Genomic DNA, 14991 nt, shown 5'->3' with positions numbered 1-14991 from the left:
AAGTTTGTGAATAATCGTATCATGAGGTGGGTGATGTACTTGCAGAACTTTGATATGCGAGTGGAATCGATTAAGGGTTCAGACAATGTTGGAGCAGATTTTCTCAGCCGAGTATGTGAGTAAAACTGTGTTCATTCTCCAACAGACTAATGTACATACCTGGATTTCAATCTGTTATGTATACATAATATGTGTCCAGGTAGCGTTTCAATGATTGAAAGAAATTAGGTAAATTTCTTCTGGTGTTGGGGGTAATGTTAGGAAACGCTACCGTTGCTGAGCTTTGGTTCAGTTTTGTGTGTTGCATGTAGTTGACTTATTTGTACTTTGTGGGAAAGTACCGATATTATATTTTGTAAACACAATATTTATGCTTGGACGAGAATGCAGGTGAACTTTCTAGTCCTGTCAAAACAAGTTGTTTATCACGCTGTTTGTAGTGTGAGTTCGTGGCGTTCGTTCGGATTAAGTGCGTCGGCGCTTTTGATGTGCGTCACAGAGAGAATGTCGCTAGTTTAGTCCATGCACGGCTCGTATAATGTAGTTGTATCGTGTTCGGTCTGGAATATTCTCGAGATTGAGTATAATTTACTATATATGCCAGCGCGATTTGAATGTTAAAAAAGCTTCTTTTTGAGTTCTGCTAGTTGTGTAGTTGTATGTATTGAATGCTGAATAAATCCTCGAACTCATTTTGACGAGTTGTTTTCTGTTGCTGCGAAGACGGGCGACGTAGAATAAAAGAACACAACTATACGACGTTTGAGAACTTGTGGCAATCTCAAGTGTCGTGTAAAGGGCTGTCTGAACCACGTGACGCCTTGTTCTACTTCCCTGATATAAAGTGCATGCACCTTGACGCAACGCATTCCACATTCGTCTTTGTTCGGCACTGAAGACATTCAAAGATGAACGGTCGTTCTCGTGAGTATATCTGCTATATTGTTAGTTTAAACATAAGTTTATTTTAACAAAGGTTACAATCATGACATGTATACAAAGTTCACAGAAACAGCAACAAGCTAGAAGCTTATAGTGGTGTTCCTGCATGACAGTACAACATAAGGCGGTAACGGCTGAAAAATTTGTCTCAATAAACCAAATCTATTAATAACGTAATGAACGTTGCATAATGATGATAAAGAAAGACAGTAAAGGAAGGAAGGAGGGAAAGAAGATGAATAAAAGAAGAGGGATGGGTAGGAGATGTGCAGAAGTTAAAGTTGTTGTCCGGCTTGTAGAGCATTTATTCTGATTTACCCAAAGCGGCCTGAACGTTTAATGAACGAGTGTACGGTGGAAAAAAATTTCCTGTTCAAATCTGAGGAATACTGTCTGTCTCCGTTTAAAAGGTGGGGGAGGTGAATTATGTGATTGGGGAGGGTACAGTTTAAATGAAAAGCAAGCAAACATGAAAAGAAAATTGAATGAAAATTGTACATCAAAACAAAAATCAGTTTTAGAATACATATATAATATTTATGGTGTTAGCGAGTAAGAGATAGGGAGGGAGAGAGGGAGGGAGGGAGGGGGAAAGTGAGAGAGGGGGAGAGTGAGAGAGAGAGAGGGGGAGAGAGAGAGAGAGAGAGAGAGAGGGAGAGAGAGAGAGAGAGAGAGAGAGAGAGAGAGAGAGAGAGAGAGAGAGAGAGAGAGAGAGAGAGAGAGAGACGAGTAGACGTATCGATTTTGTTTTCACTTTACATGTTTATCTGTTCGAAACGGCCGGACTGTCCAATAAATTCCTGCACTGTTAAAAAGATTTTTTTGTTAATTTTTGTTTGATATGCACGCAACTGCAGAAATAAGCTTTGCTTGTTAATGTATTTATCTTGCTTGCAGTGCTTAAGAAAATTCGCCTGTGTTTTAGACTTTGATTATGCACTTCTGACCAAAAATACAAACAAACGACAGTATGTTATTTAAAAAACAAAATAGCACACATGCGTTATTGTATTCAAACATTCTATGCTGTAAAAGGCATCATCTTTGGTTATTTAGCACCCTCTTCGGATTGAAGGTTGCTCACAAAGGGATCACGTGACACAACTCAACTCGACAACTCAACTCGACGTAACAAAAACCTGCCTCTCAAAGTTAAAATACAATAGAAATTCAGATGCAATATGTGCAAATAAAAAAATTAGAAAGCTAGAATTCGACTACATGTATCTTTCCAATATTGTCGATTATTTTGTCTGCTGCCAAGTTCAAGTTCAAGTTTTATTGGTCCATAACCCATGGGGGCATTTTGAACAATAAATACAATCAATACAATCATGATATATGCTAATATAGTAAATAAAAAATAAACAATTTATGAAAAGCTGTTACAAATTCTATTAATAAAGTCCAAAATATTCTTTAACAATTTCTTTTTCTTAGTAGCAAACAACTTTTTAAATTTAAGTGCATTAGGTTTTTTCCAATAGTAAGGTGGTAACAACTCAGCTCTTTCTTCTTTGAAAAAATCACAGACAAATAAATAATGGAATTCATCACCTATGTCTTGTGATACACATTTGGTGCAAGTTCTTTCTGACCTCGGGATGTTAAGATAACGTTCTTTCTGTACAGGCAAATTGTTGTTTAATGTTCTAAACTTCATCATTGAAACACATTGCTGATATGGCAGGTGTGTGACATAGTCTTCACATGCAAAAATATCTTTAAACATTCGATAATTCCAAAACATATTTTTTGTTCCAATTTCTGTAAACCATTTATGGATATACTGGTCATACAAGCTTCTTTTTACTTTCTGTTTATACCATGCGCTTGAGTATTGAACATTTTCTTGAAAAGTCCAAAGGCCAGAGAGACCAATTTCATTAAAGGTTTTTTCAATAAAACATAAATAGTTAGATTCAATCATCTTGTTGATATACAATCTATAAGTAAAGCAATACACAATACTTGAAAATTTATTTTTATGAATAGGACTAATCAGTTTATACCAATAGCAAAGCATTCTACATTTCATATTAACATCTAGTGGATATCTTCCAAGTTCACCAAATATCATAGCATTTGGAGTTGATTTTTTTAGTTTGAAAACAATTTTATAAAAACGCAATTGAAGTTTAGTAGCAAGTTCACAGGAACCAAAACCCCATACTTCACATCCGTATAGTAAAATTGGAGCAATCATTTTATCGAACAGGTCAACTTGTATGTCCACAGGCAGTGACAATTGTCTACAAGTACGCAAAAGAACAAACATTGCCCTTGAGGCACGATCATATAGATTCTTCTGTGCGACTGAAAATGTATTATTATAATTAATCTCAAGGCCCAAGTACATTACATCAAACACTACTTCGATTAAATTCCCATTATACGTAAACAATGGTTTATTTCTAATTTTACCTCTGAAAAAAACTATAACTATAATGTTTACATTAATATTTAGACGCCATTTTAAACAGTATTCGTGCATTTTGTTTAAACATTCTTGCAGGTTTTTTTCAGACTCTGAGCAGATCACAGTATCATCCGCATACAGTTGTGGCAGATTTGATTGAAACCGGGGGCTGCCAGGGGGGTTGTGCAGGATATTTCTTATTGACTCGTGATGTTGTTTGTCTGACCTTGCGTTGTGTTTTGTTTGAGTGTAAGAATGTTTCCTGTTTCCCTCTTATGTCCCCGATGCAGCAGTATCTAGTCTAGCTCTCACTCGGCCAACGGCCTCTCTCTTTCAAATGAAGTAGCCCACACCGTGGTTGTACAATTTAAAACATCATTTATTTTATAAGTTCATGGTACCAAATCACCGTCGCTCTCTCACGCAAGCTCTTCCTCTTTCTCTCTTCGTCACTTCATATTTCCGTCTGTCTCAGTATCGTCGCTAACTGCCGTCTAAACAAGGGGTGATTATCAGATTCCCGCTTAAACAAGGAATTTATTCAGACTTTATAACAGAACTCCCGCTTGACAAGGAGCTATTTAGTGCATGAGAGATTATCAGATTCCCGCTTAAACAGGGAATTTATTCAGACTTTATAACAGAACTCCCGCTTGACAAGGGGCTATTCAGTGTGTAATGCAAGGTTCCTGATTAACAAGGAATGATTATTGCTACAGATCTAAGAAAGAAATCCTTACGATTAAAAAGGAAGGCTGGCTCCCGATTATCAAAGAGCTTGGTTGAAATTTACTATTCCCGATTAAACAAGGAATTTAGCCAAAGTTAAAGACTCTCGATTGACAAAGAGTTTGGTTAAAGTTAATGACTCCCGATTACCAAAGAGTGCCGCGCCCGCGAAATCCGAAACGTTATATAGACCTCGAATCTTTGGACTATTTCGAATACTCATGCGCTACAGTAAACTCTGACCCTAAATCACTAACTTCCGGCAAATAATCCGATTCTTTCTCGAATTACACTACTCTATTTTCCGCTAACCGTCGTTAAACAACCAAGTCCGTAAGTAACCATTATCATAAAGAAACTTGTCATATTATCAAACAACTCCCGCACATCGATACTAACAAATTAGCGGCTGGTCGTCTGCAATCAAGTCACGTCTGCTTGAAGCGTCTGTTCTAAGCCGTCATACAAGCTAGTATCGTGCGTCGCAAATTACGTCACATAAAAAATGGTGTCAAGCTACGAAAGTGCATTCGCACCAATAATCGGTAGCGAAGTCACTCCAACACACGCATGCATACTGAACAATGGTACGTGGTCTGTAAGGCTATTCCCTCACACAGTAATAAAAACATTTGAAACAAAGCATTTACATCAGTATCATCCATTCCAACCACAATAGCCTCTCTTGACATAGCTTGTAAACCATTACTGTTTTCCAACAGAAAAGGCTTTAGATCATTTAAAAATAGAGCAAAAAACAGCGGCGACAGGTTTTCCCCTTGTCTAACTCCACACAAACTGGGAAAATATCCAGAACACTCACTATTAACTTTAACGCAAGACTTGGCATTTTCGTACATATTTCTTACAGTTTTTAAAAACTTCCCATTAACATCAGAACTAACTAATTTCTCCCATAAGAATGCACGGCGAACTTTATCAAACGCTTTTTCATAGTCTACAAATGCACAAAACAGTCGCTTCTTTTTGTTGAGAAAAAAATGTAATATACAATGCAAAGTAAAAACATGGTCTAGTGTTAAAAAACCTGTGCGGAAACCTGTTTGTTCTTGACCTAATTTATTATTACTCTCCAAAAAGTTTGATAACCTAGCATTTAAAATTGCACTGAAAAGTTTTCCGAAGCAACTGAGTATAGTAATTCCTCTATAATTTGTGGGGTCAGCTTGGGAGCCTTTATTTTTGTACAATGGAATAATTTCACCTACAGCCCATTGTGTTGGAACCTTTCCTGACTGCAAAACAACATTAAACAACAATACATAAATATCAATCATTCGATCATGTGACGCTTTTAAATACTCATTAATTATTTTATCCTGACCGCATGCCTTATTGTTTTTTCAGCTTGTCTATACATTTGATAACTTCCTCCTTTGTAAAAGGCGCATTAAGAAATTCATTACTTGCTTCATTTAAAGGTTCACTACTGTCATCCATTTCATTTTCATCGCACTCTTGTAGTTTAGTGAAATGTTCGAAAAACTTCGAACAAGTTGGATAGTTAGTTTTGGAATTATTTTTTTTATTTTTATTTTTATTTAGAAGATTCCAGTATGCTTTCGGGTCAGTACTTCTTAACTTTCTCAAAGTTTTAACGAACTCATTATGATACAGCTTGCATTCCTTTTTTATTGTCTTTTTGTATTCTTTTAAAGCACTCTTTTTTCATGTTCATTGAACACATTTTTAAAGAGTCTTGCTTTGTTTTTCGCACGTAAAAATATTTTTCCTTTCTCTTTGCAAATTGCACTAAACCATGGTTGTTGCAGTTTGAATTTCTTTGAACGTGGCTTTTTCATACATTTGTGTTCTTTAATTACACCGATTTTCTCAGCAGAACAATTTAAAATATCACAAATCTTATTAGTAACACTATCAACGTCATCTGTTGTTGTACTCTCACTTGTAGCTAGCATATTTTGTAATTTAGTTTCAACAGTATAAATATCATCCTCATTCAGATTAACTACAAAAGCTAACTTGGTCCCATTGTTATTATCCCATTTTGGTTTTGTGTACTTGTTATCCTTTTCTCTACTTTTAGACAGCAAATCTTCATTTTTGTTTTTTTTCCACATCGTCTGCTAGGCAATCATTAGCGCGTACTTCATTATGTTTAGTAAATGCAAAACAACAGGACAATGTACGTCAGAGTATATTTCACAAAATTCCATCACATAAAAATATTTAACTTTCGAGAACAAATCTGTTGACAGGATGCAATAATCAACAACGCTCTTATCCTTACATGTGCATTTACCAACCCCTGTATCATCGCCAACTCTACCATTAGCAATAACTAAGCCAGTCATTTTACAAAAATCAATCAATTTAAAACCAAGGTTATTAGTATTATTATCCTGTGAGGCCCGCTCACCTATTAGAGTACCAACCTCATCAGAGTCAAACAAGTCATTATCAACAAAACCTTCTGAATGCTGATCATCTTCAAACAACATTTCACTCAGATGACCAGTGCAGGAATTTAAGTCTCCTAAAAGACAAACATAATCATTATCTAACCCAAACTGCACGTACACCTCTTCTACTTCAGCATAAACATCTTTATTATGGTAAGGTGATCCTTCTGGGGGAATATATAAAGTACAGAAAAGGGTGTCACGGCCAAGTATTTTCTTATCTAACTTAAAAAATAGCGCATTCTCACACATTTCTACATCCAAAAATCTATACCATATTTTCATCTCTTCTTTTATCTTATGTGACAGCTTTTTTTCTTCAAAAATAGTTATATTATTAGCAAACACTTCCCATAATAAAACTAATACACCACCTGATTTTCTGCGAAATCTTCCTCTATTCTTATAGAATGCTATATATCCTGGAATGTTAATCTCATCAACATCATCAAGTTTGCTCTCACTAAAACAAATAATGTCATATTTGGCAATACATTTTACAAATTCAGGAAATTTTAGCTTTGAAGTGATTCCACAGACATTAAGCGCTAAGCAGGAGAGTATATCAGGATTATCCTCAATACTATATTCAGTACTAAAGGAATCTCCAATCTCACTATTAACATTGTATATGTCGTATCCATTCTGTACAATTTGCGCATTATGTACAATGAGCAGCATATCGTGCTCATTGTATACAATGAGCAACAAGTTTTGCTCATTGTGTTGCCCATTGTATACAATGAGCAAGACCATAAAGTTGCACATTGTATACAATGTGCACCGAGTGAGCAAGATTGTTGAATGACGTTCAAGCTACACTGATATATGAATCATAGTGAATGGTAAAGTGTTCAAATAACGATGTTTGTTATGTTTAAGCATTGTTTTAATTCTCATTTCGCTAAAACTAAACAGTGTATTAAGAATTTAATTAATGTAAATTAAAGGGGCAGAAAACAACTAAAAACAACTTTGTTTTAAAAAATTCTTTGATGCATAGGAACCACTTTAGTGAAACCGCACATCGATAGCGCTGTTAGTTTGGCTGGAAATAACATTTAACTTTGTAGTGGAAGTAGAATGACGTCATATTTTTTATTTTAAGTTCATAGTTCGTGTACAGGAGCAGGGTCGAGCGAAGAGACAAATCAGTGTTTACTGTGCCGGCGGACATCGCAACATCAGACTGTTCGTACCCAAGTTAAAAGTTAGAAGAAATCAAAAACGGGCAGCAGAACACATGCTTGAATCGGCAAGGAAAAAGTTAAAAGTTGCAGATGTGAATGATTGCGTGCGCGTACCTATACCGATGTATGACAGAGCCAAAGGTGATCAAAGAAACCTACTCGGAGTCATCACTGAAGTGGACCGCGACAGAGGAATGTACACCATTGCGACAAGACACGGACGACTCGCCTCGAAATTCAGTCGAAACCAGTTCGAAATCAACGAGAGCAGGTTATTTACCCAAGATGACATTCCAGAAGAAAACCGGAACAAGACGAAATTAGTCAGAGAGACCGCCATCGCAACCAGCCGTGGACACGGCCAAGGCTACGCTAAATGTAACTGCCTCGGAGTATGCACAACAAACAAATGCAAATGCTTCAAAGCTCGGCTTCAATGTACTTCTCATTGCCACCCCCGATCTGCTAAATGCAAGAACCATCATGCTTAAAAAAGAAGCAGGTGACCTCTGTGGTACGTTGTTGTCGTTGTTTCCATGTTTTAGCGTGACATGAAAACATGAGCGTTATTAGCAAAAGCGTGAAAGGCGGTGAAAACGACGCTCTCATTAGCAATGACATGACAATGTGAGCGTTATTATGAACGAATGTTATGTGTGTGTGCGTGTGTTGAAACAACATTATTTGTTGTATTTGTTTTTATTGTTTAATTAATTTACAATAATTAAATTCCTAATGCACTGTATAGTTTTAGCGAAATGAGAATTAAAACAATGCTTAAACATAACAAACATCGTTATTTGAACACTTTACTCACATATTCCATTCAACCATTCACTATGATTCATATATCAGTGTAGCTTGAACGCCATTCAACAATCTTGCTCACTCGGTGCACATTGTATACAATGTGCAACTTTATGGTCTTGCTCATTGTATACAATGGGCAACAGTTTTGCTCATTGTATACAATGAGCAAAACTTGTTGCTCATTGTATACAATGTGCAAGATATGCTGCTCATTGTACATAATGCGCAAATTGTTCAGAATGGATACGACATATACATCTATTTCAACAGTAGATTTGTTACGTACATTCTGAACATCTAACGAGTCAAAATGAACATCAACATCTGACATTACAACAACATTATCCATTCCATGCGCATTGCCAACATCCAGAGAGTCATGCAAAATATAAACATCAGAAACATTTGCATACACATCAACAACATCAACATCACCAGTATCACCACAGACCTTCACCACTCTGTCTTCACCTCCCTCTTTACCACCATCATCACCCCAGTCACTCACTCTATCTTCATCACCACAGTCATTCACACTGTCTTCACCCCTCTCAACACCACCATCACCACCACAGTCATTCTCTCTATCTTCACCTCTCTCAACACAACCATCACCACCACAGTCATTCACTCTATCTTCACCTCTCTCATCACCACCATCACCACCACACTCTGTCTTCACCCCTCTCATCACCACCATCACCACCACAGTCATTCCGTCTATCTTCACCTCTCTCATCACCACCATCACCACCACAGTCATTCACCCTATCTTCACCTCTCTCAACACCACCATCACCACCACAGTCATTCACTCTATCTTCATCACCTCAGTCATTCACTCTATCTTCACCTCTCTCAACACCACCATCACCACCACAGTCATTCACTCTGTCTTCACCTCTCTCAACACCACCATCACTACCACAGTCATTCACTCTATCTTCACCCCTCTCATCACCACCACAGTCATTCCCTCTATCTTCACCCCTCTCATCACCACCATCACCACCACAGTCATTCACTCTATCTTCAGCTCTCTCATCACCACCACAGTCACTCACTCTATCTTCACCTCTCTCAACACCACCATCACCACCACAGTCATTCACTCTGTCTTCACCTCTCTAATCACCACCATCACCACCACAGTCATTCACTCTATCTTTAGCTCTCTCATCACCACCACAGTCATTCACTCTATCTTCACCTCTCTCATCACCACCATCATCACCACAGTCATTCACTCTGTCTTTACCTCTATCATCACCACCATCACCACCACAGTCATTCCCTCTATCTTCACCTCTCTCATCACCACCATCACCACCACAGTCATTCACTCTATCTTCACCTCTCTCAACACCACCATCACCACCACAGTCATTCACTCTGTCTTCACCTCTCTCATCACCACCATCACCACCACCATCACCACCACAGTCATTCACTCTATCTTCACCTCTCTCATCACCACCACAGTCATTCACTCTATCTTCACCTCTCTCAACACCACCATCACCGCCACAGTCATTCACTCTATCTTCACCTCTCTCATCACCACCATCATCACCACAGTCATTCACTTTATCTTCACCTCTTTCATCACCACCATCATCACCACAGTCATTCACTCTGTCTTCACCTCTCTCATCACCACCACAGTCATTCACTCTATCTTCACCTCTCTCAACACCACCATCACCACCACAGTCATTCCCTCTATCTTCACCTCTCTCAACACCACCATCACCACCACAATCATTGACTCTATCTTCACCTCTCTCATCACCACCATCACCACCACAATCATTGACTCTATCTTCACCTCTCTCAACACCACCATCACCACCACAGTCATTCCCTCTGTCTTCACCTCTCTCATCACCACCATCACCACCACAGCCATTCACTCTATCTTCACCTCTCTCATCACCACCATCACCACCACAGTCATTCACTCTGTCTTCACCTCTCTAAACACCACCATCACCACCATAGTCATTCACTCTGTCTTCACCTCTCTCATCACCACCACAGTCATTCACTCTGTCTTCACCTCTCTCAACACCACCATCACCACCACAGTCATTCACTCTATCTTCATCACCACAGTCATTCACTCTATCTTCACCTCTCTCAACACCACCATCACCACAACAGTCATTCACTCTGTCTTCGCCTCTCTCATCACCACCATCACCACCACAGTCATTCACTCTGTCTTCACCTCTCTCATCACCACCACAGTCATTCACTCTGTCTGCACCTCTCTCGTTAACACCATCACCACTAAAGTCATTCACTCTGTCTTCACCTCTCTCATCACCACCACAGTCATTCAGTCTCTCTGCACCTCCCTCTTTACCACCATCACCACTACAGTCATTCACTCTATCTTCATCACCACAGTCATTCACTCTATTTTCACCTCTCTTATCACCATCATCACCATCACAGTCATTCACCACTCTGTCTTCACCTCCCTCTTCACCACCAACACCACCACAGTCATTCACTCTATCTTCACCTCTCTCATCACCACCACAGTCATTCACTCTATCTGCACCTCTCTCATCGCCACCATCACCACCACAGTCATTCACTCTATCTGCACCTCTCTCAACATCACCATCACCACCACAGTCATTCACTCTGTCTTCGCCTCTCTCATCACCACCATCGCCACCACAGTTATTCACTCTGTCTTCACCTCTCTTATCACCATCATCACCATCACAGTCCTTCACCACTCTGTCTTCACGCCCCTCTTCACCACCATCACAGTCCTTCACCACTCTGTCTTCACCTCTCTTATCACCATCATCACCATCACAGTCCTTCACCACTCTGTCTTCACCTCCCTCTTCACCACCATCACCATCACAGTCCTCCACCATTCTGTTTTCACCCCCCTCCTGCCCTGTGTAATTTGCTGTCATGTTGTTCTAATAGGAAGGTTTCCGCCAGTTATCTCTTTGAGATTTTGGGTGCTTACAGAGTACCGTGCCCCTTGCGGGGGCATCAAACATCGAGGTTACAAGCAGGGTCAAGGGGAAGGTCGGCTGGGCGGACAGGAGACTACAATAGGAAGGTTTCCGCCAGTTATCTCTCTTTGAGGTTTTGGGTGCTTACAGAGTACCGTGCCCCTTGCGGGGGCATCAAACATGGAGGTCACAAGCAGGGTCAAGGGGAAGGTCGGCTAGGCGGACAGGAGACTACAATAGGAAGGTTTCCGCCAGTTATCTCTCTTTGAGGTTTTGGGTGCTTAGAGAGTACCGTGCCCCTTGCGGGGGCATCAAACATCGAGATCACAAGCAGGGTCAAGGGGAAGGTCGGCTGGGCGGACAGGAGACTATTGAGACAGGTGTCTTCCGCGTCATAGTTCGAAAACGGGGTGGCTTTGCATGAGGTGTAAGGGGGTACACAACAAATGTTTCTAGAAATTAACCAGTGGTTTGCTTTTAAGCTTTCGGGATATCATATGTATGTCTACATAAGAGAAGAAAAACAAGTTTTGTCAGTGGAAATTTAGAAGTCCAACGGCTTTTTGTACGGATGATTCAAAATCCGATTCCCAAAACACCACGATTCGCTGGAAACCGAAAGCTTATAATCCACATGTTTTGGTAAAACTTGATTAGAATACGATTACTGGCATCTATTTGCTGGTCGTGTTATAAAATTAAAAAAAAAAGTATCGATACTTGCTGCATTACAGAATAGTCAACATATACGCGACCATTTTGATATGCAATCAGCAATAGCATAAGTTCCAACATTTCTTCTTTTTTTTAATTCTCTTTTTGTAAAGTTTTTTTTTACATTTTTTTTTTTTACATGTATATGCTGTACATTACAGGACATCACCTAACCAAAGGGACAGAACCATACAACAGAAAAACACTTCCACCATTTCTACTTGTGTTTATGTGGTGGAGCGCATGCGGGTGTTGGCAATTACAAGCGGGAGAGGGAGAGAATACACACACAATAAAAGTTCGATGAACGCCTTGAATAATGTTCTCTGTCCTCTTTTATTGCATAACACTCACGCACACAGTCACCAAGCATTTAAAATAAAAGTTAAAAATAGGTTCGTCAGACTAATGCTACTTTTCCAATAAACACTTTCAACACTTAGTCTGAAAAAGGTGGAAACACATACTCCGCACTCAAATCGAAAGTAGCTTGAGGCAAATCTCTACTACGAAAAAGTTCTGTTGCCACAACACTATAAAGTCACTAGTGTGTGCTCTACCAACACACAACACGCTAATAAACACGCTATAATAAACACGCTATCAACCACGCTATAATAAACACGCTATAATAAACACGCTATCCCACCATGAGTCCGCTCGGCTGGGAAAACAAAAAGTAAAAGCAAAGTCAGTAATTACCGAAGCGACAATTCATATCAAAGTATCATCTCACACAGTCATCATAACCACAATTACAATCATTCAAGTTCCAGTTCTAAAATACATCATGCATGTTTGGTTTTCTCAATCTTATCATTGGCCTTCTCTTCTGTTGTAAGTTGCACATCATTTTATTACAGCTGTCAATTTCCAGACAAAACAATAGTTTTTACCACAACAGGCCATTTAGCCAAATCCAATATTGGTCCGAGAGGGTACCAACTTTCTGTGCTTGCTGAGATCTAATTCCAACACATTTACATGACTAAAGAACAATCAAATTATTGTGCCAATTCCAAAGAAAGTGTACCGATAACAAAAGGTCTATTCTCACCTTGTCTACATCATCTCTGTACACGAAACAAAACTCCCTGGTTCACAACAGCATTCAAAATCCAGGAAATACAGCCATCACACACTCCATCACTGGATCAGTCCAGTTGGTACACACCAACACACACTGTTTCACTTCAGTCACAAATGCACAAAATCCACAATGCATAATTCATCCAAATACTCCGGCAACGCTTGACATGCTTTTCTCTGCCACAGGTCACAAGTGCGCGTTGTTTCAACGTTCGGCGAGTTCATTACAACTTTTACTCATTTTAGTCGGGAAAAGGGGAAGGGGGGAGAGGGCCCTATATGACGCTGCTTGATTATGCGTCACCAACACAAACATTCTTTTATCAATACGATCTAAACTAATTTAACTTATTAAGAACAAAACTAAACATTCCCCATTCAGGAATACTCAAACAAATGCAGTCTTGTGTGTTTTATCCAAATCGAACACGCAGACGTAACCGATAGACACAAGCTGACACCCCCCCTGTCTGTGAAATGACGAAACCCAACAGCCTACGACGCAATACAGGCGCTAGAAATTATTATTCTATTGACACAGTCACACAATGTCAATACAGATTTCTCTCACTCACCACATTTACATTGCGAGCAAATTGACACATGTGATCCCAATCAAGAAACAGTTTTACGAACTTAATTTCCGTCTTCACGCAAGGTCGTGACGTTTTGGATGTCTTTTTGAACATCTTTGTGGAAAGAAAGTCGCATGATGTCCTAAGAAGGGCATAAAGGAGGTTTGGAAATTGAACAAACTCACAACTATTTCGCTGACATTTTTCAGAGATGATACGTGCTTCGTTTAATGTTTGGTCACTTATTATATATGTTTATTTGCACAGGTATAATTTAAACTGTTGTTATGATTAAATGTAAAACAATTACGTGTGTTACCTATTGACATCTGAAGACTCTCAGTCAAGTGCTTAATCGGCAGGGCCGGACTAGGCGAAGAGGAGGGGGGGGGGTTGCCAGTGTGGCGGCAGGGGCGGATCAGTTCATTTTATGGGTGGTTTTTTTCAAAAGTATATTGTGAAGATATGGGTGTGAAGGCGCAAAGCGCCGAGCCGACGGCGCGAAGCGCCTAGCTTGCTAGGGGGGTCCGGGGGCATGCCCCCCCGGTAAATTTTGAAAAAAAGGATGCAAAATGGTGCAATCTGGTGCATTCTGAGGATGATCATTACCAGTTTCAGGCAGCAGATTTTGTCACTGATTAATACCCCAAAAATTGAAACTCAATGTAAAATAAAGAAATGCATACCTCATTCAATATTTTTATTTTTTGGCTGGGGGGGGGGTTCCGGAAACCCTAGAACCCCCCCCCCCCCCCCCCCTCGTTGTGGGGGTCAGGGGGCGAAGCTGATGGGTAGGTCATATTATGAGATAGGAAAATGGTCGCTCCTTGCATGAAACGGCATAAAATAAGCAATAATAAAAAAAATATTAAATAAATAAGGTACATGTTTAGGCTAGGGGGGGGGGGGTTGCGCAACCCCCATAACCCCCCCCCCCCCCCCCCGGTAGTCCGGCCCTGATCGGATCTTCCTGCGAGTACAGTTTCGTCGCAACCATAGCACAAAACTACCTTTACGTTGAGAGGTGTTGTGATTTCTTCATCTTGTGAACACGTGATATCTAAGTTGGGTGCATGACACGAGACAACGCAT

General features: G+C 39.7%; 1 protein-coding gene across 1 annotated transcript in view; it reads left to right on the top strand.

Moving 5' to 3' along the window:
- The first annotated feature begins 669 nt into the window (after window positions 1-669).
- The window catches only part of LOC138947340 (cartilage matrix protein-like), a 23286-nt gene continuing 8964 nt past the window's right edge, over window positions 670-14991 (top strand). Inside the window, exon 1 of the mRNA XM_070318798.1 lies at window positions 670-924. Coding sequence (XP_070174899.1) covers window positions 909-924 — 16 coding nt within the window. The 5' untranslated portion in view covers window positions 670-908. The remainder of the gene's footprint in view (window positions 925-14991) is intronic.

Source organism: Littorina saxatilis, linkage group LG14, assembly GCF_037325665.1.
Source record: "Littorina saxatilis isolate snail1 linkage group LG14, US_GU_Lsax_2.0, whole genome shotgun sequence".
Lineage (NCBI taxonomy): Eukaryota > Metazoa > Mollusca > Gastropoda > Littorinimorpha > Littorinidae > Littorina > Littorina saxatilis.
Note: the sequence above shows the minus strand (reverse complement) of the source record. Positions and strands in the feature narration are given on the sequence as shown.